Consider the following 26,046-nt stretch of genomic DNA (forward strand, 5'->3'; position numbering starts at 1 on the left):
ACTTGTATTGGAACAAGATATTTCAAGAAGGAAAAAGCATGGCATTAATTCAATCTTGGTACCAGCTGTGTGTGACAGGTGCTGGTTTCTGTATGAACAGACATGTGTAACATATGTAATAGCCTCCAGCTTCCTACACAGAAGAGATTTTGCCAATCATATTCAGCGATTGGCACCATTCTGTCCCTAACATGTATGACACTCCGCTTGCCACTCTGCTGGTGATCAAAGATGTCACTCTTAAGGGAAATGCACTTTAACTAAGAAGAAATAGGTAGAAATCACTTAAAGCCTCAGGGTCCCCAACTCTCACATCCTGTAGCCCTCCCAGTGCCCCTCATGCCTTTCATCACATGCATATCCATGGATCATCTAAACGGGAAGGGAGCCTAGACATCCCAATCCCATTAGGTTTCAAATGAGAAGATGGTCTGCAAAGATTTACTAAGGTGTCTACTGCCATGTGCTAATTAAGTTTCAGTGCTTAATAAACATTTGTCCAATCAAAAAATGAGCAAGGGAGGGGCTTCCCTGGTGGCGCAGTGGTTGAGAATCTGCCTGCTAATGCAGGGGACACGGGTTCGAGCCCTGGTCTGGGAGGATCCCACATGCCGCGGAGCAACTAGGCCCATGAGCCATGACTACTAAGCCTGCGCGTCTGGAGCCTGTGCTCCGCAACAAGAGAGGCCGCGATAGTGAGAGGCCCGCGTACCGTGATGAAGAGTGGCCCCCGCTTGCCACAACTAGAGAAAGCCCTCACACAGAAACGAAGACCAACACAGCCAAAATAAATAAATAAAAATTAATAAACTCCTACCCCCAACATCTTCTTAAAAAAAAAAAAGAGCAATGGAAAAAGAAGAAAGCCAATGATGTGTGCATTGGAGAAGGAGCTGGGGAGCAGGACTGAATAAAATGTAACCAGTCCACGTCACCAGTTACCCATCGAACCCCAAGGGCGAGGGCCGCCACACCTCCCCAGATCTACTCTCCCTCCCCCGGCGAACAAAGTCCCAGGCCTGCCATCCTGACACGAGTCAGCTCCCAGCAGCAAGACCCCTCACTATGACTCAAGTCAGGTCAGGCAGATGACAGCCTTCCACGCAGAGTCACTCGGAGCCTGTGTTCCTTGTTGGGTGAAGCACAGGCTCATCCAGTCCTGAGAAGCCAGCCTGGTATGCATAGAGGCCAGGGCATTGGCCATTTGCACACAGATCTGGAGTTAGAGCTATCGTAGAGCAGCAGCGGGCACAGCAGGAACAGCAGGATGTGGTCTCCTCTGGAGAAAAGTCCCAGCCGTCATGGGAGGCACGGTGCTGGGCCCAGCAGGTGGGCTCCTCCCGTTGCTCCAGGGTCAAGGCCAAGAAGGGTCTTTCCATCAGGTGGGTCCTCAGCAGTAACATTCCTCCATGTGCTTGGAAATCAGGGAGTGGGGGGCCTTGCGGGCATCTTCAAGGATGCTCCGGGGTTGGACTGAAAGGAACCACGTGGGAGTGGTGTTCATTAGCTGGCTTTGCAAACATGCAACTCTGTTTACCACAAGACCAAGCTTTCTTCCATACCTATCAGCCTCTTTTATTTGCTTCCCTTTCAGAACAAATGGAGAAAGTCCTGAATGCTCCCTCCTCCCCCTCCCCCAACAAGCCACAGATTCACTTTGAGAAACACCACACCGGAGCCTGCTCCGGGTTCCTAGTTCCATACACCTCAGTGTTGACATCTGCATATTTAGCAGAAAACTCACCCACAGCACGCACATGTGCACACAAGCACACACACACACACAAACACAACTTCGGGGAGAACTATAAAGTGCTCCTTTGCTTTGATCTAGAAACACAAGAGAGCCGGCAGTATGGCAGGAAGGGGGCAAGGCAAAGTCAAGACATCTTGAATCTAGTCTCAGCTACACTAACGCACTACTGAGCCTCTTGGAACCTCAGTCTCCTTCTCTGTGAAGAGGTGAACGGTCTCCATGGCAGGAGAGAGAGTACTGACAGTGTAATATATGTCCAGGGATTCACCACTTCCTGGTGTTAATTTATTACTCGGGCTCCTATTGTTTTCTGTTCCTTTGAAGGCAAAGGAAAGGACCTGTTTTCTCAAAGAGGTATTCTGAGGCGAGGTATAACGTTCTCAACTGTTATGAAGTTCTGGAGTGGAAAAGAAGTATATAAGAATAAGAAGAAGAAGAGCAATCCTTCCTGGGTGTGTCCAATTTACATGGCTGTTCTGAGGATCAATGAAGTTAATACATGTGGAAGCACTTGGAAAGGTATAAATTTGAATACAAACATAAAGAATTAAAATTATTACTATAGCAGAAAATCATATCCAGACTAGACTGAGTCACTTAATTAGATGGGCAGTTTTCAGAATCCCACAAGTCCTGTGATCACCGAGCTTGTGGTCACGTTGATGCTCCTGAACAGGAGACAGAGCAGCCAGGATGTAGCCCGGCCCTCCAGGCTGGCAGACAGTTAATCACAGGGGATCCCAGCACGGGCGCGGCTGCTTGATAACTGATACCCAGATTGAGGAGAGGTGACTTATCTGAGCAAGTGGCACCTCCATGCGCGAGAAAGAGCACAGGTTTTAGAGTAAACCAACCTGCTTCAAATCCTTACTCTGCCATCACCAAGTGGGGGACCTGGAAAGAGTGACCAAACCTCCCTGAGTCTCAGGTTCCCCAACTGTTCACAGGGTTACGACACCAGCATCATGAGCTTGATGATCGAAGTAAATGAGATGATGTATGGAAGGCACTGACACAGGGTGGGCACACACTACGTGCTCGGTGTAAGGCAGCAGCATTATTATCTAGTACCTCTGACGGACCCAGGGGTAGGGGCTGGTGGGGGCCATCTCCCTCCTCCTCAGCAGGCATTTAGACTCAGAGGGTGTGTGACGGAGTCCCCTTTTGGGTGCACCCACTGCCTCATACCACGAGATCATCCTTCCTCAATTCTGAGATCATGAGACTTGCACGGAGCAAGGAGGACCCTGAAGCAAGAGCACATGAGCATTCCTGCTTCTCAAAAAGGGGGAGAGTTGCCCACTAATATCCACTCACACCAACCTGGGTTCCAGAAAACCTTAAAGGGAGGCTATGCCTTGTGCTTATCCCTTACCTCCCACCCAACTCCCCACTCCAACCTGGTGCCCAGAAAGAAGCTGGGAGCCCTGGAACTTCCCACAGCCCCAGTCACTACAGAGGAGCTCCATCTAAGATGAGGACATGGGTACCAAGCTTGGGACTTAGTCACTGAAAGACCTCATTCCAGCAGGACCATGGCTGTGACACCTACAGGATGAAGCAGAGCAAGAGTCAAAGGGACATTCACACCATCCAACATCCTATCACACTGATTTGTCTACCTCCTTCCAGCAGAAGGTCATCTTCATCAAGGAAGGGACTTTTATCTGTTTTTGTTGACTTCTGTGTCCCAAGTGCCAGACACATGTCCAGCCTACACTAGGGGACCCATCAACGTGCATTGCCTGAACCTCTGAGAATGTCCTGCTTACCTGGTTTCATTTTTCATTCTCCAGCCATCCCGACACTTGTGAAACCAGAGCTCTTGGCCAGGGGATATGCGGGTGTTCTCAAGATCTTCTGCACAAAAAGTCAATCTAGGAGGAAAAAGAAACCACTGATGTAGCCAAAACTCTAGGGGTAGGTACATGGCTGTGCACCAGCCGTATGGTGCTCTCTGGACCTGAGGCAGATGGAATAAGGAGAAAAGAGAAGCTTTTATCATGTGACCCCTGACTCAAGACCCTTCAGAACTCCCCACTGCTGCTACAAGCACACTAAAAGCGTCTCACTTTGATGTCTCCCATGATTCAGCTCATGCAGACTTTAATCACACCCCTTCCACCTTCTTCCTTCTGTCTATCCAAAAGCCTGCCTGCCTACCAAGGCATATCCTCTCTGAAGCCTCCCTGATTGCCCGAGACCTTATTAATCTAACCCTCCATTGACCTTCCAATTTCATAAATAGGCACATCCTTATATAAATGTTGCTTTTGTTATTGTCATTACTTCTTATGGCACGGAGTTAATAATGAAAGCTTTAGCTCATTTTAACACATTATATCTTGCCTTGAATAGCTTGTGGATTCTTGCATCCCTGGTGGACTATAAACTCCTTGAACGGAGGAACTCCAGGTCCCTCCAGCATGGTGTCCAGAAATACCCATTGACAAGCGTAACTGGAACTCAGCTGTGAGTTAATATCAAAGATTCAAGAAGTAGACAACCAAGATCACAGGAAGAATCAGTGATCTAATAATCGTTTCAACTGTAACTTACAGCCCAACCATGTGGGCTGCCCCAGCCTCAGTAGTGTGTGGACAGCATGACCTCATGACCAATAGACATGTGGTACACCTGATTGTGATGCTTACCAGCGGGACAAAAGCCACATTCCCAACAGCTTTCAGAACCTTCGCCAGGAAGCCCAAACAGCCCATAAACACCCACAACACTCACAATCAGGAAATACAAATGAAAACAACAGTCGGGGATCAATTCACACTCAACGGAATAGCAAGAATGTCCACCAAAGGCAGGTGAGGAGGAGGGGAAAAAGAAGCTCTTACTCTGTGGATAAGATTAAAAATTGGTCCAACCACTTTGGAGAGGGATTTAATAATATCCAGTCCAGTTGGAGAATACATACACTATAACCCAGTGATTCAACATGCCCCAAAGAAGCCCTTACACACGTACACAAGGAAAATGTCCCAGGATGTTCATCTCAGCACTATTTGTAACTGCAAAAATGTAGCAACAACTTAAATATTCAGCAGAACAATGGTGAAACTATTGTTTGTGCAATGGCAGTTTACATACAGGAGTTGAATGTGAATAGACCAGATCTGTATGCATTGGATAAATCTCATAAGCTATGTTAAATGGAGAAAAGCAACTTTTAAAGGAATATGTCCACTCACATAAACTTCAGAAGCAACCAAAACATTTCTATAGGTTGTTTATGGATACAAACAGAAGTATGGAAAGTATAAAAATCATGAAGAGGAAAACACACTGACATTAGTTAATGTTGGAAGATCGGTACATTTGGTTTGAAAGGGGAGGAGTCAGACGGGGGAGGGGCACAAAGGGGCTTCGGCTTTATCTGTAATGTTTTACTGTTTAAAATCTTGTATCTGAAACCAATATGAAAATGGTTTACATTTATTAAGTCTCAGTGGTTTATTAAATTTGAAATATTTTATAAAAATGATCATCTTTCTGCTACCACACATCTTTCTGGTACAGGCTGCACTTATAAGCACCGACAGAAGGAAAAAGACACGCAATTATCTAGATCACAGCCTTCATACTAACAGCTCCCCTCAGCTGGCACCCACCCCTGCCACATACACACCGGTGCACAGGTCTTTCGACCAGAATCACTCAGACAAGCAACCTAAGCCTCCACCCCCTGCGTGGCCAAGCTGCACCATAGGTGGTAGATGGAAACGGGACGCATGAAGAACTGTAATGGAGAAAATACCAGAAGAGATAGAAAGAAGGTGGAGGCTTCTTCCCACCATCCCAAGGCTGGCAGTGATGTCCCGGAGGTCTGCTGAAGGATTTGGCCAAGGAAACCCTCCTCTCTTGACAAAGGTCTTCCTGGCTGCTCCGAGAGTCGAGCCGCATTTTAGCGGCTGATTTAGGGGTGGATTTTTTGCGTTACGCTTGGTTAACAGACGTGGGGAAACTGCTAGCTGGCGTGGCACAGAGGAATCTGTTACTTGACGTTAGCGCCCCACGCATGTCCTTGAGTCAGAGCCTCCCAAGGAGAGGTATAATGCTCTGAAAACTGGATGCAAGGGAAGCCAGGACTCCCACAGACCTCATCCATGCAGGCTCCCTAAACTGGATAGTCTGGTTTGCTCTGGACTGGAGCAAGCAAAGGCTTTTGGTTGCACGGACCCCAGAGCAAACAAATTAACAAGGCAGCACTCCTAAAGAGCCCTGTCCAGGAGAAGCCCTCTTCCTCTGGGCCAGCACAGGGCTTGGCAAATGGAACAAGGGCTGGATTCCAGCCCCCGCTTGCCCACCCCTCTCAGCCCAGGGCCTGCGATCAGGGTACAAGCTGCACAACACTTGACAGAGGCCTTGGTCTGGAATTCAGTTCTCCTCGCAAAGGGTTTGCAGTTTTGCCCATGTACTCTGGATACGGAAAGATGGAAGCTGTGCGCTTAGCAAAGGAAAGGACGCTGCAGAGACGCACGCCTTCTGCTGACCACGGACCCAGAACAGGGAAAGGGTCGCGAGGCACTTACTTCCTCTGGGTCTCCCCGGACTTGACGCGGATGCGTCTGATATTCAGCTCTTGCTCGGACCTGCGGGGCTGAGACAGGTAGCTGCGAAGCTCTTTCCACAGGTTGTACCAGGACTGAGAAGTCCTCTCCCAGGTGAGTCTGATCTTCAGGAGGTCTCCCAAGTCCTCCTCGGTGTAGACCAGAAAGGTGTTGGTGGCATTCAGCCCGATCTGCTCCACTCTGCAAGGGGAGAGGGAAGCTGGTCTCAGTCCCCCCGCCACCTGGAAAACTGCAGCACCGTGGGGGTTGACGCAGTGGCAGCACCTGCCCCACTCGGATGGGAGAGAAATGCACAAGATGTCCCCCCTACGTTCTCCACGTCCCACCAGCAGGACCGGGGTGAAAACTCAGCTGTGCTCCACATGAGCAGAGAGATAATATTGCCCACCGCACCCCAAACCATTCCTGAGCATCTCCCCATTCATGCTACTTCCTGGGGGGACAAGACCAGGAAAGAACAGAAATGAGAAAGCGCAAAGAAGTCACATCCCCACTCGACAGCGCCTCCTCCTCTCAGCCCACAGGCATCCATCTCCCTGGGAATTCTCAGCCCTTCCTGCCTGTCCCTCTCACGTGGCGCTTGGGGGAGCCTGTCTCACCCCATGTGTGTGCATGAGTGTGTGCGTACAAGCCTGTTCCTCCTGCTGGAACCCCAGCCCTGAGAGCGAGCATTCTGATGACGTTACTTTGCAAGCCCAGCATTACTCAGCGTGGCGCTTTGCACCTTACAAGTGCTCAACGTATACGGATCACTGTGTGCCCCTCCCACAGATAATTAGAAACATGCCAGGGATGATGTTTATCAAGTTCCAAATTTCCTAAAGCCTCAGGAATCAGGCGTTCTCTGAAATGAAACAGCAGTTTCTGCCCAGCCGATCCAGCAGATTCTCACGCTGCTGATTCATCCCAGGAGCTGCCCTTCCAGAAACGTTCTGAATCAAGGGCTAGGTGGAGAGTGTGAAGCAGGAGAGGAACCACACAGCTCCTCCCTGGCACGCAGACGAGCTCCCTTGCACTTGTTCACCTGGCACACAGAGAGCTCCTGCGCTCTCTCTCCTTTTCAAACCAATTCGTTCTCTGTCCTGAACTCAGCAAAGGAAACCCGTGACTTACATTTCCAAAGGCAGAATCTGGGAGTCTGCATTGGTGCCATAAATGGTGACATAAAAGGTGGGCTCAATTTCTCCCATGTTCTTGTAGCTGAAGACATGGATTTTCATCTGATAATGGTAAACTGCAGAGACAGCAGAACAAAGACATTTGTGAGCCTTGCTTGTCATCTTAGGTCACCCTGACCCAAACTGAGTCACCCAGCACAGTGAGTTTTTAGGGACTCTCATCCTTTGGGTCCAGCCCATCCTCTAGCCTCCCTTTGATCTCATTCTGTCCAATGGCGTAAAAGGTCACTGCAGTATAGAAGAAGGAGCCCTGAACTTTGGGTTTGGGAGACCTTTGGGGGTTGCTGACCTAGGTACTTTCTAGCTGTGTGACCTTGAATTAAGGACCAAGGTATTAACTTCTTGAGCCTCAAATTCCACCCACAATACCCACAAAACCTTACGGTTTTATAACATGCTATAAAAATGCGAGATATCATTTGGATCCACTGTTAGTCCTATCACAGATTATTCTGATGATCAAATGAGAAAACAAATATGAAACAGCTTTGAAAAGCTAAATGCAAGATAGAAATTTAAGATAGCGATATTGTGATCACAGAGTGGTGATTCACATCACAAAAGGAGTCCCCATCATTTATTTTTAAAGATTTACTTTCCTAGGCATACACAATTTAATGTGATTTGCAGTTATTTGATTTAACTGCAGGAATGTGCCCATCTACAATGTGGTATTTAGGAGGAAAAAGGTCCTTCCGCAAGGCAATGCAGGTTTGGATGAAGGTTACCTCTGAAAGGCATGCCTGCCCGGGTTTTTAGGTACATTTTGCTGTTCCTCTTGTTCCTCATTTTCTTGGCATTGTAGCCAATGCTATTACAACGGTTCTTCCGGCAACTGAGGCAGATCCCCTTTTTGAAGCGGTTGGAGTCCGTGCACTGGAACGCGAAGCTCGGCTTGTCCTGATTCACCAGGGAGTCGACGAAGAGGTGGACGGCCCGCTCGTGCTCGCATCTCACCACCTCTGCAATTGCTGGGGTTGAGAGAGATGGAGACCATCAGGCTGAGCTGCTTCTCGGTGATCCGCCCACTCCATCAGTAAGTACTGTACACTTCATCAGAAATAACTGCTTTTCATGTCGCTGTTAGTATGCTTGTTTGTGTCATTCTTTTCTTTCTTTTTTTTTTTTTTTTTTTTGCGGTACGCGGGCCTCTCACTGTTGTGGCCTCTCCCGTTGCGGAGCACAGGCTCCGGACGCGTAGGCTCAGTGGCCGTGGCTCACAGGTCCAGCCACTCCACAGCATGAGGGATCTTCCCGGACCGGGGCACGAACCCGTGTCCCCTGCATCGGCAGGCAGACTCTCAACCACTGCGCCACCAGGGAAGCCCGTTTGTGTCATTCTTAATGCATGCCCAGTGATATACTGTCTTTAGAACTGAAAGCCAGTCCTGCCACCGGACTGCTTGCCCTCCAGGTGGGAAGACAGCACTGATACACATGAAGCAATAAAGAGCAAGAGAATGCATAGCACAGGCACTAAACAGTGTGATGGAGACCAGTTGTGCAGTAAGAGTCACTAAGTCCCGATAGAGTCATGCCGGGCTTCCGTGGTGGCGCAGTGGTTGAGAATCCACCTGCAAATGCAGGGGACACAGGTTCGATCCCTGGTCTGGGAAGATCCCACATGTCACGGAGCAACAGAGCCCATGCGCCACAACTACTGAGCCTGCGCTCTAGAGCCAGCGCGCCACAACTACCGAGACTGCGTGCTGCAACTAGAGAAAGCTCACAAGAGCAGCAACAGAGACCCAGAGCAGCCAAAAATAAATAAACAAAATAAATAAGTTTATAAAAAAAAAAACTTAAAAAGAAAAAGGAAAGAAAATGTTTGACAACCTCATTCTAGTCCAATACTTTCAGTTGTAGATTATGGGCCCAAATGCCCTTAGAGATGAAGTCATTTGCTCAGGGTCACAGAGTCAGTTGGTTGCAAAGTTAGGAGTATGATTTGTATTTTTGTGACCCACAGTAATCATTATTTCTTGTAACCAGAGGCTAAAGCCAATAGTTCCAGTAAATCCTTGGACCTTAAGAAAAATTTGGCAAAGCTCCCCTTCCCCTTCCTCATTAATATCACCAGCCTTAAGAAATGCCATCATCTGATCCCCGCTGCAGGGCTGAACTCCCCTTGCATGAACCCCCAAGCCCCGCAGGGGCTCCTTGGATGTTATCACCTTGGGAGAGGGCAACTTAAGACTGAGTGACAGAGTGGACATCCCAAGAGCAGAGCATCACAGTGGAGAGAGCCAACTGGGGCCAAGGCTTAGAAATGCTGCCAGGATGCAAGGCGGTGAGCAAATGAGAAACCAAGCACCTCAGTTTCAGCAGCAAACTCACTTCAGCCCAAGACTGCTGGGAATAGGCTTAGGCATCCAGGAAGACAGATTATAAGTGAATGGAGGAAGAATCTTGAGTTTATTTCTTTAAAATGTTACCAAAAATTAAATTATAGTACATCCATGCTAAAGAATATTGTACAGCCTTTTAAAAGAATAAGGTAAGTAGATATCTGTACTCTGATGTCTAAGAATGTCCGTAATATATATTAGGACTGAAAAAGCAAAGTTGCTTTTTCAATGTGATTTTGAAAAATATCACACACACACACACACACACACAAATAAATTTGCAAAGCGATGAGTGGAAGGATACACACAACATGTTCATATTGGCTACATCTGGAGAGTGAAAGTAGGAGTAGGTGTGGGAAATGAGCCGGTATTTTTGCTTCTTGCTTTAGGCAATTTTATATTGCTTGCTTATTTTCCCAACAAATATGTATTCCTTTTGTTATAAAAAGAAATTAATCAATAATAACTGTGACCTCAAAGCACAAGAAAGCAAAGCAGAGACCACGGGAAGGCTGTTAATTGGCTTGCAGGATGATGAACTGTAGAATAAACAGTGTTGAAGGGCCACTGGGGGGTAGTGGGAACAATGAAACGGATGCTGTCGGGAGCACGAACAGCTCTGGCTGATTTAGGAGGAGATGCTATAATTGAGTCAAAACAAAAAATAAGGGACTCGGGGCTTCCCTGGTGGCGCAGTGGTTGAGAGTCCGTCTGCCGATGCAGGGGACACGGGTTCGTGCCCCGGTCTGGGAAGATCCCACATGCCGCGGAGTGGCTGGGCCCGTGAGCCATGGCCGCTGAGCCTGCGCGTCCGGAGCCTGTGCTCCGCGACGGGAGAGGCCACAGCAGTGAGAGTCCCGTGTACCGCAAAATAAATAATAATAATAAGGAACTCACTTCCATATGCAATTGACCCCAAGACATCGTTGAGTCCACAGCCCGGCTGGAAGTCACCTCCATTGGGGTAGATGTCAATGTGACCCACAGGCCTCTGAATCCCGATGCTCAAGCCAAAGGAGCGCGTGTAGGTGTGCAGGACATCCACGAAGTCTGCATCGTCAGGGGACAGCCTCCTGTGGATGTCAACCCCTTCAAACATGGGCCCAGCAGGATCCAAACCTACAGCAGAAGGGGGAGCCAAGACCAGCTGTGTCAGGTGCGCTAAGGCAGTGAGTCCTGACGGATAGCTAAGTCAGCAAGTGTAAAATGAAGACATCCCCACCCTGGGAATCCTAAAGGGTGTGGTGCCTGCTGCAGAGGAACGTATGCTTTCTTCTGAAGCCTTCACCTGTCCTGACAACTCAGCTGACTCAGTAAATTGGCCACGGGGTTCAAGTGACACGTGGATCTGAGGCCATGCACTGTCAGAACTGAAGCAGTTCTAGAGGCTTTCCTGGTGGCACAGTTGTTAAGAATCCACTTGCGAGTGCAAGGAACACAGGTTCGATCCCTGGGCTGAGAAGATCCCACATGCCACGGAGCAACAAAGCCCGTGAGCCACAACTACTAAGCCTGTGCTCTAGAGCCTGTGTGCCACAACTACTGAGCCCGTGTGCCACAACTACTGAGCCCGTGTGCCACAGCTACCGAAGCCTGCATGCCTAGAGCCCGTGCTCCGAAACAAGAGAAGCCACCGCAATGAGAAGCCTGTGCACCACAACGAAGAGTAGCCCCCGCTCACAAAACTAGAGAATGCCTGCGTGCAGCAACGAAGACCCAATGCAGCCAAAAATAAATAAATTAATTAATTAAAAAGAAAAAAAAGAAGAACTGAAGCAGTTCTAGAAAGAACTTGGGCTGGCTGAAACTAAGCCATTCATTCCATTTATTCTGCCACTGGGAGCCTTCCACAGTCTTAATTTTAGCAGAATTTTGACAGAATAACTAAGCTACCTACATCTTCAAGAGGGAAGACTCAGTCTCCCCAAACTGAGCTATTTGTATTTGGACTTACACTTCCCCTTCCTTTAGTTATGAATCAGGCCCAGGAGTGGAATGGCAAGAGGGGGGTACACCAGGCACACCGAGCAGCCATATCTCAAGCCTCCAGAATTCCTCTCTTTTGCAGCCACAAGGAGAAAACATTTTGTCTGCAAACTTTCTGTATCAAACAAACAGCACTGCAGAGAGCACTGGTTCTCACATTTGAAACAGCACAAATATCTCTGGGGAGCTTCTTACAAATTTGGATTCCACCGTGTAGCTATGAAAAACTCTGGGAGGACGCACAAGCCCCAGGTCACCTGTGTGTATGTGTGCCGGGGGAGAAGGCAGAGTAGGCAACTGCAAAGATAGTGGCAGAGACAGAGACACTTTCACCATCTTGTATAATAGTTTGGGAACCACATGAGTGTAAAACCATTCAAAATAGAATTTGCAAAGCTTAAAATGCAGATTCCCTGACCCCCAAGAGATTCTGATTGGTAGGTCTGGTGTAGAGCCCAGAAATAGAGGTTTATTCCCCAGCTGATCCTAAAAATAAGTGGTCTGTGGACCAGATTTTGGAAAAACTTCTCCATGCTTCAGTAGCATTTCGAAAATGAAATCTGAATGTCTTGATTCATACAGTTCTTGTGCAATATTAAGGAGTAAGGGCTTGTCAAGGTAATACTAGCTACTATTACCAAGCTTAAGTAATTATGGGAGCTGGATTCGTCCCAACCTAGAGCCCTACAGACACAGAGAGAGGACCTGGAGAAAGTTAAGAAAAGATTATGTGCAGCAGAGGAAGGGGGTTTGTTTAGTCTAGAACAGTGGTTCTCAACTAGGAGGGATTTTGCTCCCAAGGGGACACTTGGCAACCTCTGAGGCATTTTTGGTTGTCACAATTGGCGAAGAGGGAGAAAAGAAGCTGCTAGCATCTAGGGAGTAGAGGCCAGGGATGCTGATAAACATCGTGCAATGCACAGGTCAGCTCCCACACAAGCATTATCTGGCCCCAAATATGAATAGTTATTGAGGTTGAGAAACCTGGATCTAGAAACACCAAAGTAGGGAGGAGGTATGACCAAGAACAGAGCTGTGAAAGCAGCAGGTGAGCAATAGAACAGGGTTTCCCAGACCCCAGTGCAGTGGACCAAGGGAGCACATCGTGAGGCTTGAGCGGGGTCATTTTAGGATAAACAAAAGGTAGAACTGTTGTCCAGAGCGGACAGTAAACCTGTGGAACTCGCTACTCATGAGAACTGGTAATGATTAACACTCTGAAGTTGAGAAAAATGTATGAATGACAGAGGCAGAAAGGGAGCCCAGGCTGCCTGGGGGCTCATCTCTAGCCCAGGACCCAAAAGAAAGATGGCACAAAAACAGTGGCCTCCTGGAATAGCCCTCGATGACTCTTTTTAGGGACTGAGCGGACGCAGTACTGACACAGGTGGCCTCTCCCTGCCTCTCACCATGTCCTCTGGAGAAAAAAAAAAAAAGAAAGAAGAGGAACATTCTGCTTTGCAGCCAATAAGAGAGGGGCTCTTGTATCGGTGAACAAAAGTCTCCACCAGACAGTCAGTGCCATGGAAACCAAGCTGGGCTGGAGGAATGCAGGCGGCTGACAGGGCTTCTGGAAAGGCCGGCTGGCAGGCAGAGCTTTCACCTCCCCAGACTGACCCCGCCTGACACGTAGCTAGGGCCCACCGACTCTGGGGAAAAGTTTCACAATTTACTTCTTAACTAGGAATGGGAGGGTGAACGCATCCCCTCCAAAAAAAAAGAGATGATGGAGAACCACCTCTTCTTCCATTCAGTCAGACTCCCCTCAAAGTGTTCTGTCCAGCAAATGGAATATACACACGCATGCACACGCACACACCCTGTCGTGCACACGCACACACACAGGAAAACCTCCACCTTCTGGCCTGGCAGGGCAGAGGCTGCTGCGCTGTAACAGCTACTGCATCTCTCGCAGCAGGAGAGCGGCAGCACTGTGCAGTGGTGAGGTGCAGGCTCTGGAATCCGATGGCCTGCCCGGGTTTGAATCCCAGCTCTGCTACTCAGGGTGTGAGATATCATTAAAGTACGTACTGAGTCCTATTTTCCCCATCTGTAAAATGAAGCCCAAGGACCCTTCTGCCTGGACGCTATGTGGCTTACATATGGCATAAAATACCTGTCACACATTGAGTGCTTGACATTAGGTAGCATCTAGCCCACAGCCTGCAGGGTGGACACTTAGTTCACATCTCTTGCATGAACGAACAGATCTGCTTGCTTATTTATTTGTAACTAACAAGACACAAGGTCAATTAGAAATATATGACCTCTTCCCTAATATGTCACGGAATTCCCTCAGAAGCCTAAGAGGATAAAACTTTAGCAAACCTCAGTCCACAGCTCTCTGGTCCAAGCAAGACTTGGGTTCAGGTACCTCCTGCAGGTCCAGGCTAAGGACCCCTGCTGGCCTCTGTACAGCGGCGTCACTGGCCTCTGCCCCACACGAGCTGCAGTCTCTGGTCCTCTTACCAGTCAGGACCACCTGGTTCCCAGACCCATGGGAAGTCTGAGGGGAGAGGAGAGGGCACAGGCCTCTCCCCTCAGACATGCACAGCAGCATGCGTCAGGTCAGCCAGGTACCCTCTGAGGTGCTGCCTGGCAACTGGACAGAGGCCACTCCTTCCTGTTATGTTCACCCCGGTCCCCTGCTCCACAGAGAGGCCGCAGAGAAGGGGCTGTGCTCAGGACATGCCGGCCCCAATGCTCCACGCAGACAGCCCAGAGCACTGATTAGCATTCTGCCAGCAAAGCCCGCATCTCAGCTGCTCCCACCCAGACAGGCAGGGGGAAAGAACTGGAACTCTCCTACTAGCCCCATCTCATTTCAGATTTAGAAAGAGGAAGAGGGAGGATCTGCAGCTTGTCTTTGTTGCCAAGGACACTGGCCCTGGTGCTCTGGCAGGGGCCTTGTGTGTGCGCCAGTTTGAGCACAGCTGGCCGAGCTCTGCAACATCTTGCCTCTTGCTGGGGGCTAGGAGGAGGTGCTCAGCCAATAGAACCCTGAGGGTCTTGAGGCCCAACGGCTTTGCTCCGGCGATGGGTTAATGAGCAGTCATGTGTGGCCACATTGCCCGTTAGACAGTTCAGGCCCCGCATCTTGATAACCAAAAGTAAAGCTCTCAAGCTATGCTGAATCAAACAGTTGGCTCTAAAGGAGTGTGTGTGTGTGCTCATTAGACTTAAGCCCAGGGACAATGATTTAAGCAGGGCTACTAAACCTCACAAATGTATATATTTTTAAATCTGCCCCACTGGCTTGTTGCTGAAACCAGAAACTCTACCTCTACTAAATCATTCTCTAGCTAAGGACTCCCTTCTACCTGAACCCTGTTTTCAAACAAAAACATTGCCAGGAAGGAAATGATTAACTCTTTCCTTCTGGGTGGCCAGTTAGGCCCTTAGTATGTTGGAGGTGAGGGAGAAGCTGGGAGGGAAAACAAATAAAAGAATGCTAGCAGGGGGATAAAAATTCAGGGCAACAAATTTGCCATTAAGGACTTCCCTGGTGGCACAGTGGTTAAGAATCCACCTGTCAATGCAGGGAACTCAGGTTTGAGCCCTGGTCCGGGGAGATTCCACATGCCGCAGAGCAACCAAGCCCACGCACCACAGCTACTGAGCTCACATGCTGCAACTACTGAAGCCTGCGCACCTAGAGCCCGTGCTCCGCAACAAGAGAAGCCACTGCAATGAGAAGCCCGTGCACCGCAACGAAGAGTAGGCCCCACTCGCCGCAACTAGAGAAAGCCCGCGTGCAGCAACGAAGACCCAAGGCAGCCAAAAATTAATTAGTTAATTAATTTTAAAATAAATATATAATCTTAAAAAAAAAATTGCCATTAATTTTCTCCTAGAGGAGAGTATGTTTTTTGAGAGGGCCCCCAAATGGGGAAGAGAATCCTTTTCACTTTTCACTATCATTCAATGATTTAAATCAAACTCTCATATCAAAAGGTCACCAATTATTTGCCAAGGGGAAGGGGGCGAGGGAAGGATTGGGAATTTGGGATTAGCAATTGCAAACTATTATACATAGGATGGATAAACAACAAGGTCCTATTGTATAGCACAGTGAACTATATTCAATGTCCCGTGATAAACCACAATGGAAAAGAGTATGAAAAGAATATATATATGTATAACTGAATCACTTTGCTGTATAGCAGAAATTAACACAACACTGTAAATCAACTACACTTCAATAAAATTTTTTAAAAAAAGGTCACCAATTCTGCCTATGGAATGTATATTTCTCCAAATAAACTTGCTTTCACTTAAAAAAAAAAAAAAAGCTCACTAACATGGAAAATTCAAATTTCTATCGACTACCTGGGTACCAATATCAGACAGAAAGGTCTCTTTAACGACAACACTTAAACACTCATTCTAAACAGATAATTATCACTAATAAATATGCCAACTAAACATGGGAAAGAGGTTATTAGTGGATGAAATAGAAACCAGAGGCAGAATTCAAACCACAGCCCATCTCTCATTCCTTTCCCTTGAGGTCCTGGCATTACCATGGGCAGAGACTAGAAGTGAGCACCAGAGGCTTGCAGGCCTGGGCTCCACCCCAGGTCTGCCCCTGAGTCTTAGCTCTTTGCCCCTGGGTGCTTCCTCACCTGTTGCACTAGACCTGGTTTTCAAACTGTGCTCCCTGGTGCTCTGGGACCCGGAAATTCCTCCAGAAAAGGGGGAGGCTCAAATAACAAGGTTAACACTACTTGCAAATACCCAGCTTTGACCAGAACACACCTTCTATCTGTTTCATACATTGGGGACCTGCACAGGTTCAATTTGAAAAAGGGCTCTGGGACTTTTGGACATTTGAAAAGCCCTGGATTAGATGTTCTCCAGGTTTCTTCCAAGGCTAACCCTCTACAGCTCACTCCTGCTGCCTCTTAGGGAGTACTCTGGTTCAGGAAAGCCTGGTGGGCAGAGCAGCTGAGGGAGCTCCAGGATCAGCCGTGAGTGAAGGGAGCAACACTTACCCGTGATTCTGCCCACCGTGCCTTTCACGAAGTTGCCGGCATACCCGGCCACGTGAGCTCCAAGGCTGTAGCCGATCAAGTGAACATCCCCGAGAGAAAAATCCTCCTTCCCCTGCAGGAAGTCACAGAGGTGTGTGAACGAAGAGTGTGGTCCTGAGCCCCAAGGCCACCAACAATTCAACAAGTCAATCACGTTGGGGAGACGCGGGAGGGGGGAGGGGGGTGGCAGTGTGGAGCTCAAAGCCACCGGGCTCACTGGAGACTAAGTGCCAGCCACAACCTGCAGCAGGGTGACCACTGCCCACCCTCTTATGCCCACGAGCTGCCGACCTCCTCATCCCAAACCTGCCTGGGACCCCAGAGTTGAAGCATCAGACCCTCACAGGGCACTCAGCAGTGGGGGTGAGGAGGTGGTGATTTGACCCCATGGCTCAGGAATCAAGCTCGACAAAACAACCCAGGTAGGGCTTTCCTGGTGGCGCAGTAGTTGAGAGTCCGCCTGCCGATGCAGGGGACACGGGTTCGTGCCCCGGTCCGGGAAGATCCCACATGCCGCGGAGCGGGTGGGCCCGTGAGCCATGGCCGCTGAGCCTGCGCATCCGGAGCCTGTGCTCCGCAACGGGAGTGGCCACAGCAGTGAGAGGTCCGCGTACCGCAAAAAAAAACAAAAAAACAACAACCCATGTAGAGGACTGAGGACTGTTCAAGACTCATGACCAGAATTCTGCCAAAATTATTTAGATTCCATTGGCTTCTAAAAGGAAGCTCAGGCTGTAATTACCCAGGTTATAGGGTCACTTAGCCAGTGTACCAGCCAGTGTACCCCTGCCTCCCGTTAAGTCCACTGAGCTCAGGTAAATCATTAACCTATAAAAAGTAAATTTAAGACCTCAAGATCTGTTTTCCACATTTTATGCAAGGCACTAAGCTACATTGGTTTGAACCAACCCTCCGTACCCTCAGCCCAGCCACCCTTAAGAGGCCAGAGCAGACTTCAGTAGGTATTTAAGATTACAAGCTGATCCTGGCTTCTGAGGGCATCAGCAATTAATGAACCAAAAGGCAAATTTTCTTCCCTCAAGTAAAGTAAAAGGAAAAATCCAGAAATGTGTCAATAATTAGAAAGCTTTCTAAAAGTCCCAGCTTCCAAATGCTTCAAGCAATACTTAATTCCGTAAAAAATTGGAAGCTCAAAGATATTCTCAGACTCCTGAAGTTCACTAAAACTGACCTGTCTGACCTGTATTTTTTTTTTACAGTCTTAGAATTTTTTTAATAAATTTATTTATTTTATTTTTATTTATTTTTGGCTTCGTTGGGTCTTTGTTGCCGCGTGCGGGCTTTCTCTAGTTGCGGCGAGAGGGGTCTACTCTTCGTTGCAGTGTGCGGGCTTCTCATCGCGGTGGCTTCTCTTGTGGTGGAGCACGGGCTATAGGTGCATGGGCTTCAGTAGTTGTGGCCCACGGGCTTAATTGCTCCATGGCATGTGGGATCTTCCCGGACCAGAGCTCAAACCTGTGTCCCCTGAATTGGCAGGCAGATTCTTAACCACTGTGCCACCAGGGAAGCCCCTGACCTATATTTCTTAAAAGGGTTCAGGGTCCTGCTCGTAAAAGGAGATGACTCCCTTTGGTCCCGTTACCTGCAGCCAGTTGAGCATCCTGGCGACGCTGTGTCCCACCTCCCTTGTATTATTGACTGCGTCTATGTAAAGCTGGTGAGCCAGCGGAAGCCAGTCCACCACCACGACGTTGGCTCCTTTCTCTCTTGTCTGCAGGGCTGACACGAGTTTGTACAGCCAGCTTTCAAACATGCCGCTCATCTGCAGAGAAAACAGGGCTTTTAAAAGAATTCTTCTTCTGGGTTTCAGAAATCCTAATGAATATGGAATTCAGTTCCACGACCTTCTCCCCAGCCACTTCCGGAACCTTCACATTGGCTACCCAGGCATCAAGCACTTGCACATGAGCCGGGCCAGCCACAGGCAGGATTGCTACATGGGTGATTGTCTTCCACTGCGCTTGACATCTCCAGTTTTTCCCATCAAAGATGTCAGATGTCCTCTGCTGCTGCCCCACTGACCGATAGGCCCCCTATGAGATATAAGTTGGTGGCGATGCTGGCCTGAGGTTAACCCAAGTCCCTGTCACAGTCAGGCCAGTAAGTGGCCTGGTCCATCATTCAAAGGCAGCTGAGAAGGGTTGCCCTGGAGAATTAGTTTCTTTCTCAGAGATGCAGGGAGATTCTGTCTCTTAGGCAAATGCAGAGTTAACAAATGACCCCTTCCCACAAGCCATCTCTGCCATCCTTCTTGACCCCAGAGTAGGGAAGATCTGTCCCTGGAATCCCAAATCAGAACTCAGAACACACTTTCCCACAGAAACAAAGTGTAAATGGTGACTAGGTCCAGCTGTAAACCCATCCACAAGTACATTATTAGATAAACAAATTTTCTGTGCCTGGCCTGGGAACCCTAATGCCATTTACAATCTTGCTTCTATGGGAAACTGCTGTTCCAAGTTCCAAACAGATTATAAAAGAACTTTCTGGAATGCAACCCATTTGTAAGTTGCAGGCAGTTTGTACTTGCATTTTGACAGGGGGCCTTATAAAGGTTCAAATGCATAATTCTAATCATAGGCTGTGGGGTGAGGATGGATGGCAGGCCCTTAATCATCCCTTCAATTACATTAGGTAGGTAGGTGCCTACATACCACCCACCCCCACCAGGCCTGACCCCAACAGTTGGTGATAGACCTAAAGACCCAGAAAGCATGTAACGGATATGAATTTCTCATCATTAAGAGGAGGAATGTCCCCTCCCAATTAGCCCAGGCAGAAACCTGCTCACTTAATAGTGCCATTTTCCTACAGACTGCCATTAGATGAATGAATAAATCCCTCGCTGGTCAAAAGCTTCTGAGGCTGAGTGTTAAAGCCCTTTTTTGTTGAAGTTCGTCATGGGCTTTTCAATGTGAATTGCTCAGCTAGGTCACATAAAGACTCCAGTGCCTTTAAACGGAGCCATCTCTATGCAAACAGGAGGGCACCATGCCAACCAGGGCCAGCCAGCCAGGCCAGCTGCCTCCTCACAGACTCTCTGAGCCAGTCAAGTTGCTTCCGTTCAGCTCAGCTCTTACGGAGGGATGGCCCCCGCGACGCAGTGGTTGACCAATGTAATTAAGCATAATTAGAGGGCCCCTTAAGAGCCAGTGGAGCTGGGCTGCTGCCCTCAGGAGAGCCACTTTCTGAAAGCCCGCTGTGTGCCAGTGTTAAATACCGCCCTGCTGGAGTCCAGATTGCCCCTTTAGCAAAGTGCCCATTACATTCCTCACAGCTGTCTGAAATACAAGCAGCCCACAAGAAAAGAGGGGGAGACAGAGTGGAATCTGGAAGCACCAGTATTCTTTCTAATTGACGAAAACAAAGGAAACCAAATCTCCCGGAAAGCTGTAGAGCTCCCTCCCCCAGAGGCTCACCGTCCATCCATGAATGATGAAAAAGGTTTTGGCTGTCATGTTGAAGCCACAGTCTTCTGAGGGCTGGTTGTGGTCAAAGGAGAGGTAGCATCCTTCATGCTCTGGGTCCTCAGAGGTGCGGAGGTTAAATCTCACAGGGGGTTTGGCAGCAGCCGGTACAACCCTGGATTTGTTGAGCTCATCTGGGGAGAAATAACAGAGCAAGGGTATAACTAGCAGGCCTGGGTGGTGAGAGATCTAGGGTCTAGTTCTAATTCACTCGTGAGCAAATTACTTAACCCCACTGGGTTTCAGTTTTTACATCTGCTGAATGTTTCCTCCTCACCTCCCAGAAGAGTTGCGAAGATGTTCTAAAAGGGACATCTCACCAATATTTGAGTATTAATGAGTCACTAGGATCAATTACTGTGAATCTGAAATAAGTCTCTCTTGCTTTTCTTTCTTCTTCCCCATCCAAACGAGTGCTCTTTCCTTCCCTCAAGTTACTAGTTTCAGAGTATGGGTCCTTGATTCTTTTCCTGAAATGCTTGGGACCAGTTGAGTTTCAGAATTCAGAAATTCTCAGATTTTAGAAAGGTATTATGGCATATATATATATATATATATATATATATATATATATATAATATTATTATTATATAACACCCCCAGCAGGTTCTGGGACATTCCCATTCATCAAATGCACCAATAATACTTCTGCAGGGAAATACATAACTACTCACACTCGAGGGGAAAAAAAAAAAAAGATTCTAAATAGCCTCTTATCGGTTCAGGTCAGTTTTTGCTGCCAAATGAGTAAGAGTTCAGGTCAGGTAAGGCCAGTTCTTGCTGCCAAACAAGTTACCAAACAAATTTTTCAATTTTCAAAGATTTTGGATTTTGGAATTGGAGGTAAGGAGCTGTTGGGCCTCCCTAATGCTCTCATCTCGATTTCAACACTTGCTCCAAAGATCTCATGCATCCTCAGTGCTCCTTGCGGTACCAGACATGTGCCAGACAGTCTTCTAGTTTGTTGAATAAATTAAATAAGTTATTGAAGCCACGGGGAAGCTCATAAGCGCAGCAAAACCTCTTTTTTCAGCTCCACTGCACACACACAGTGCCGTCTAGGAGATGGCCCTACTACAAAACACAGCCCATGTCACTGATGGTCCCTATGGCCTTTTAACACTAGGTACCGTCATCACCACACTATTTCAGAAGGTCCTAAATGAGCCTCATCTAGCATTCTTCCAACCATCCAGGATACCATCCCTTGATAACAGGCTAGGAAATTAGAAAATCAAACTGTCCGGTCACCCAGAAATCAAGTGAAAAGGTACCAAATGACCATCCCAGGAGCTTCATTTATCCCAGAGTTAAAAAACAAATGGAGTCATGGAAAGAGAGACCAGAGTGGGGGACAGGTTGGTGGTGAAGCGGACAAGGGGGAGGACAGCTATGCACCAGATGTAAAAAGGGTAAGGTTCCAGAAAATGCGACTAAATATGCATGAGCAGAACTTTGTCATTAAAGTAAAGAACAAAAGCCCCAACTGACAGAAATTTGAACCACCGACATAACTCATTCAATATCTCCCAATTTCCACCCAGATAGCCACTCACAGAGACCAGGTGGGAAGTCCAGGAGAAAAGGAAAGTGAGTCTGCTGGCTTCCTGCCACCGACTTGTGGATAAACTCACAAACTGACGTAAAAGGTTCACCTTAGCAGCTGGCTCTCTCTGACACCACAGTTCTCTAGCTCATTTCTACACCTTCCAGCCTGAGTCACTTCAGCCTCTGGAACTTCATGATCGTCCTTCATCCGGATGTCCTCAGGCTCATTCTCTTACCTCCTTCAGCCCCTTGCTCAGGGGTTAGCTCCTCAGGGATGGAAGCCTGGTCCCAGGCTAACACTGCACCACCTTCTCCCACCAGCCCTCTGTACTTTCCTCCTCTGCTTTATTTTTTTCCATAACACTGAGCACTATTTATATATTTTAATTAGTTGACTAGCTGTTTTCCCACCACTGAAATGTAAGATCCATGGGGGTAGGGGTTTACACCCATTCTGTTCACCGCTCTATCCCTCACTCCGAGAAGCATGCCTGGCAAATAAATACTGTTTTGAATGAATGAGATGGCCCCCAAATACTCAGAATCGCAGAACATAGAAGTTGGAAGGAATGTTAGCACTTTACAGGAGAGGAACTAGAGATGCGACCTACCCTGGTTCAACTGCACTAGAGTTGGGAACATGTTAAATAAAACAAGTTTTTTCCATTCGTTCCAATCAACCTCCTGCATGCACATAAGCAACATGGACCAACATCATTTGACCCAACCTCAGCAGAATAGTAGAAAATGAAATAATAGTGTGTGGTTCAGAGGTTCCCCGCTCTCCTCTGCTTAACTAATTGACTTGGTACTCCCGCTGGGTGACCCTACCCTTGCCCCTCGGGGCAGGTCCCTCCAGTAGAAAAGACTGCCACGCAGAACTCAGAAGAAAAGCTGGCAGCTGGAAGGAGGAGGAGGACGGAGAGGTAGAAGAGGAAGAGCAAGGGCTGGAAAGACTTGGGGAAGAGGAGGCCGGCAACCCGGGGAATAAGCCCAGCAGCTTCTCTGCACAAATTACTCACCTAATACTCCCGGCAAGCACTATTCAAACCAGAGCCAGCTACCCTGATACCTTAACTTTCAAGACACCTACACCGAGATTAAAAGGAAGGGCACCAGGTGATAGAGCTCTAACAACCTTCTTGCCTCGAAAACCCCAGGTTCAAAGAGGAGGACAAGGTAAAACAGCTGCTGGCAGCCAACTCTGCTGACTGGACAGCACCGAGAGGAGAACCGTATAACGACAAGGGGGCGGGGCGAGAGCGAGCGCGGGCGAGCCTGCGGCCTCTTGGACGCCTGGCCGGGGATGTCCTCGTCGGAAGCGCCGAGGAACAAGTGATCTCCAAGGCTGATTAGGAGGACCCAATGGACAGCACGGGGGTAAGGAAGAAGAATGTCGCAGGATCGAGGAAGAAGGGTGGGCAAGACAGAGGGGAACTGGCACAGAAAAGAAGTTGTGGGGTGTTAATAAAAACAAGGACACGTTACCTTGCAGCCGACCCTCTGGACCAAGGGTTGCGGGACCTCCCGCGGCAAAGCAACAGTAAGCGCTCCAGAGGCAGAGCAGAAGACCGGAGTTTCTCATCCTTCCCGGCCACATCCCCTTCCCCCAAACGGGACTTTTAGAAAGACCACAAAAAAAGAGCCGCCTCTCGATGTTTCCAGCAGTCCGAGCCCGTAAGACCCGAAGTGGGAAGGCTTCTCTCGACCAGAGAGAGTGGTGGCCTTAGACAGCTGCAGGTGGAGAAGGTGGAAAATGAAAACTTGGCTAAACTGAGCCACGGGGTGGTGAGGGGAGTGCGAAGATGCTCCAACCAGAACCAGATCTGCCCTCACCCGTGCCGTTCGCCCGGGAAGCCAGGGCTCGCCACTGTCACACCGCGAGCTCTCCGGCGAGGTAGTTTTTTAAACTATTGGAGTCATCTGACCCATCGCCAGATGGTGATTTGCATAATTTATTCCCGTCCCCGGACTCTGATTGGTCACACCTTCTCTGACGCTCGAACCAAAGACTCCCCAAAGTTTGAATGAAAGCGCCGCACACCCACCGCGTGGACACTCTGCACGCGCCGCCTTGTCTCCTCCCCAGTCAGCTTCGCGGGCAGCCGCGCTCTCGCCACCCCACTTTTTCCTAGTGTCCACTCCCGGACCCTAGATTCTCCGGTCGCCCCTGCAGCCCCAGGAGGGTCCTTGCCCCAAAGCCCTGTTCCCGCCGCGCTTTCGATCGCTGGAGAAGGAAGGTTGTCCTCTCCAAGGCGCAAAGCCATCCCCGCGCCCGAAATGATCTCTCCTCGCCCCGGGCCAAGGGTACGGATGGAGGAAAGCCACCTGGTCACCCTGTGGTCCTTCTTTTCTCCCTTTCCTCCTGCGCTCCTGCCTAGCGAGGCCCGCGACAGGTGCAGACGGCGTGATCAGACAATAACCCGGCAGAGCGGAGGGGCTGCGGGCTGTGGCCTGGGCATCAGGATCGTTCAGACCCCTCTCGGAGTCCTCGCTCAGCCACTAGCTGCAAAACTCGCGGCAAGCCACCCAACTTCTCCAAGGCCTTTCCTTCGTCCCCAGTACGCGGGCGGTAACAGTTCCTGTCGCTTAGGGATGTTGGGGAAATTTTAAAACTTACTATAGTACAGCGCTCAGTGCGGCGCCTGCCGCGTGGTAGGCACTCTCACACCTGCGGGTGGAGGACTAGAGGGATGTCAGGCGACACTCCCCAGAGGAAACAGTAAGCCAGGCTTGGGGATCTCGGGCGCGTAACCAGCGCCGAGAGTCGGCTGACGCGCGCAACTACTTATTGAGAGGAATTAGGCAGCTTCTTCCTCTCCCTCCTCATTTTTTCCTCCTCTCCTTCCCTTTATTGCGCGTGTCCCTGCTCCTCCCACGGATGCCGGCTCCATCTCCGCCCGGGGGACCCCGGGACAGAGGGCGGCGAGCGCCCCGACCTTGGCGGGAAGCCCGGGGCGCTAGGCCGGCAGCGGCCGGGACAGCTAGGGAGCGGCTGCGCCTCAACAGCCCTCAGGAACGCCGAGGAGGTGGGAGAGATACAAAGCGCCTCGGCGGGGCCGATCACCGTCATCCCGCCTCCTTCCAGCCAGAACTGGCTCTCCCAGACTACACCTTTGACTGGGCGTAACCCCGCCCTCGCCAGAACCGGTCCCGCTCCTACCTGGGGAGGAAAACGGCCCGAGCAGCCCCGCGCCCCTTCCTCCCTGGTGTCGGGGGGCCCCTCCTGGAAGATCTGTGTGGGGAAACCAGTCTGGAGGAGCAAGTCCTGTTCCAACCTATCCTCGTTACTTTTGTTACTCCAGCTGCCCAGCAAAGCATGCTTTGTCCCTCCTGTGTGCTATAATTCATTAACAAGAGGCAGGCCGGCTTTATTTTTTCAGTGTAAAACTCAATGTATTTTATGGGATGGTAAATGGCACCCCCGGATATGTTTTTTCCCTCCTCTTACCGCTCTCCTTCTCCACTGGCAAACTATACAGACGTAAGTCAGGTATCGTCTCCATTTTACAGATGGGAAAACTGAGTCTCAGGAACAGGCTGCCGGTCTGAAGCAAGTCTGACAACCAGATCTCTCTCTTCTGCTCTCAGCTTGATTTAGCCAGTTGACCTCTAAATATGAGCCTTTGGGAGCCATGTCTCCATCTCTTCTGTGGTCCAGTCAGTAGATAACCTGTGAGTCAAAACTCCCCTTATCTGGGGACTTCAGTGGTAGCACAGTGGTTAAGAATCCGCCTGCCAATGCAGGGGCCACGGGTTGGAGCCCGGCCCCAGAAGATCCCACAGTGCCCGGAGCAACTAAGCCCTGCGTGCTACAGCTATTGAGCCTGCGCTCTAGAGCCTGCAAGCCACAAGTACTGAGCCCGTGGGCCTAGAGCTCATGCTGCACAACAAGAGAAGCCACCACAATGAGAAGCCCGCACACTTCAAGGAAGAGTAGTCCCTGCTCCCTGTAGAAAGCTGGTGTGCAGCAATGAAGACCCAATGCAACCAAAAAACAAAACAAAACAAAAAAAACCCTCTCTGTTCTGAGTTACTCAAATCACAGTCCCTAGAACCTTAACTGGACAGTGTAGAGAGTGTGTCTTGGGGACCCCTGTCACAAGTGAGATCCCCTAGGAGA

The 26,046-nt window shown here is 49.2% G+C and overlaps 1 protein-coding gene across 1 annotated transcript; it reads right to left on the reverse strand.

The window, feature by feature from the left end:
• Nucleotides 1-790: 790 nt before the first annotated feature.
• LIPG (lipase G, endothelial type) lies at nucleotides 791-23,654 on the reverse strand. The gene is made up of 10 exons (XM_029216851.1): nucleotides 23,412-23,654; nucleotides 20,328-20,509; nucleotides 18,491-18,670; nucleotides 16,849-16,960; nucleotides 10,766-10,987; nucleotides 8,246-8,488; nucleotides 7,453-7,573; nucleotides 6,301-6,519; nucleotides 3,529-3,633; nucleotides 791-1,473 (listed from the first exon to the last, which is right to left on the reverse strand). Exons 1-10 carry the CDS (start codon nucleotides 23,521-23,523, stop codon nucleotides 1,452-1,454), a joined length of 1,518 nt encoding a protein of 505 aa, XP_029072684.1. The 5' UTR covers nucleotides 23,524-23,654; the 3' UTR covers nucleotides 791-1,451.
• Between the last annotated feature and the right edge of the window lie 2,392 nt (nucleotides 23,655-26,046).

Source organism: Monodon monoceros, unplaced genomic scaffold (assembly GCF_005190385.1).
Source record: "Monodon monoceros isolate NGI ecotype Baffin Bay Population unplaced genomic scaffold, NGI_Narwhal_1 Super_Scaffold_1, whole genome shotgun sequence".
NCBI classification, from domain to species: Eukaryota; Metazoa; Chordata; class Mammalia; order Artiodactyla; family Monodontidae; genus Monodon; species Monodon monoceros.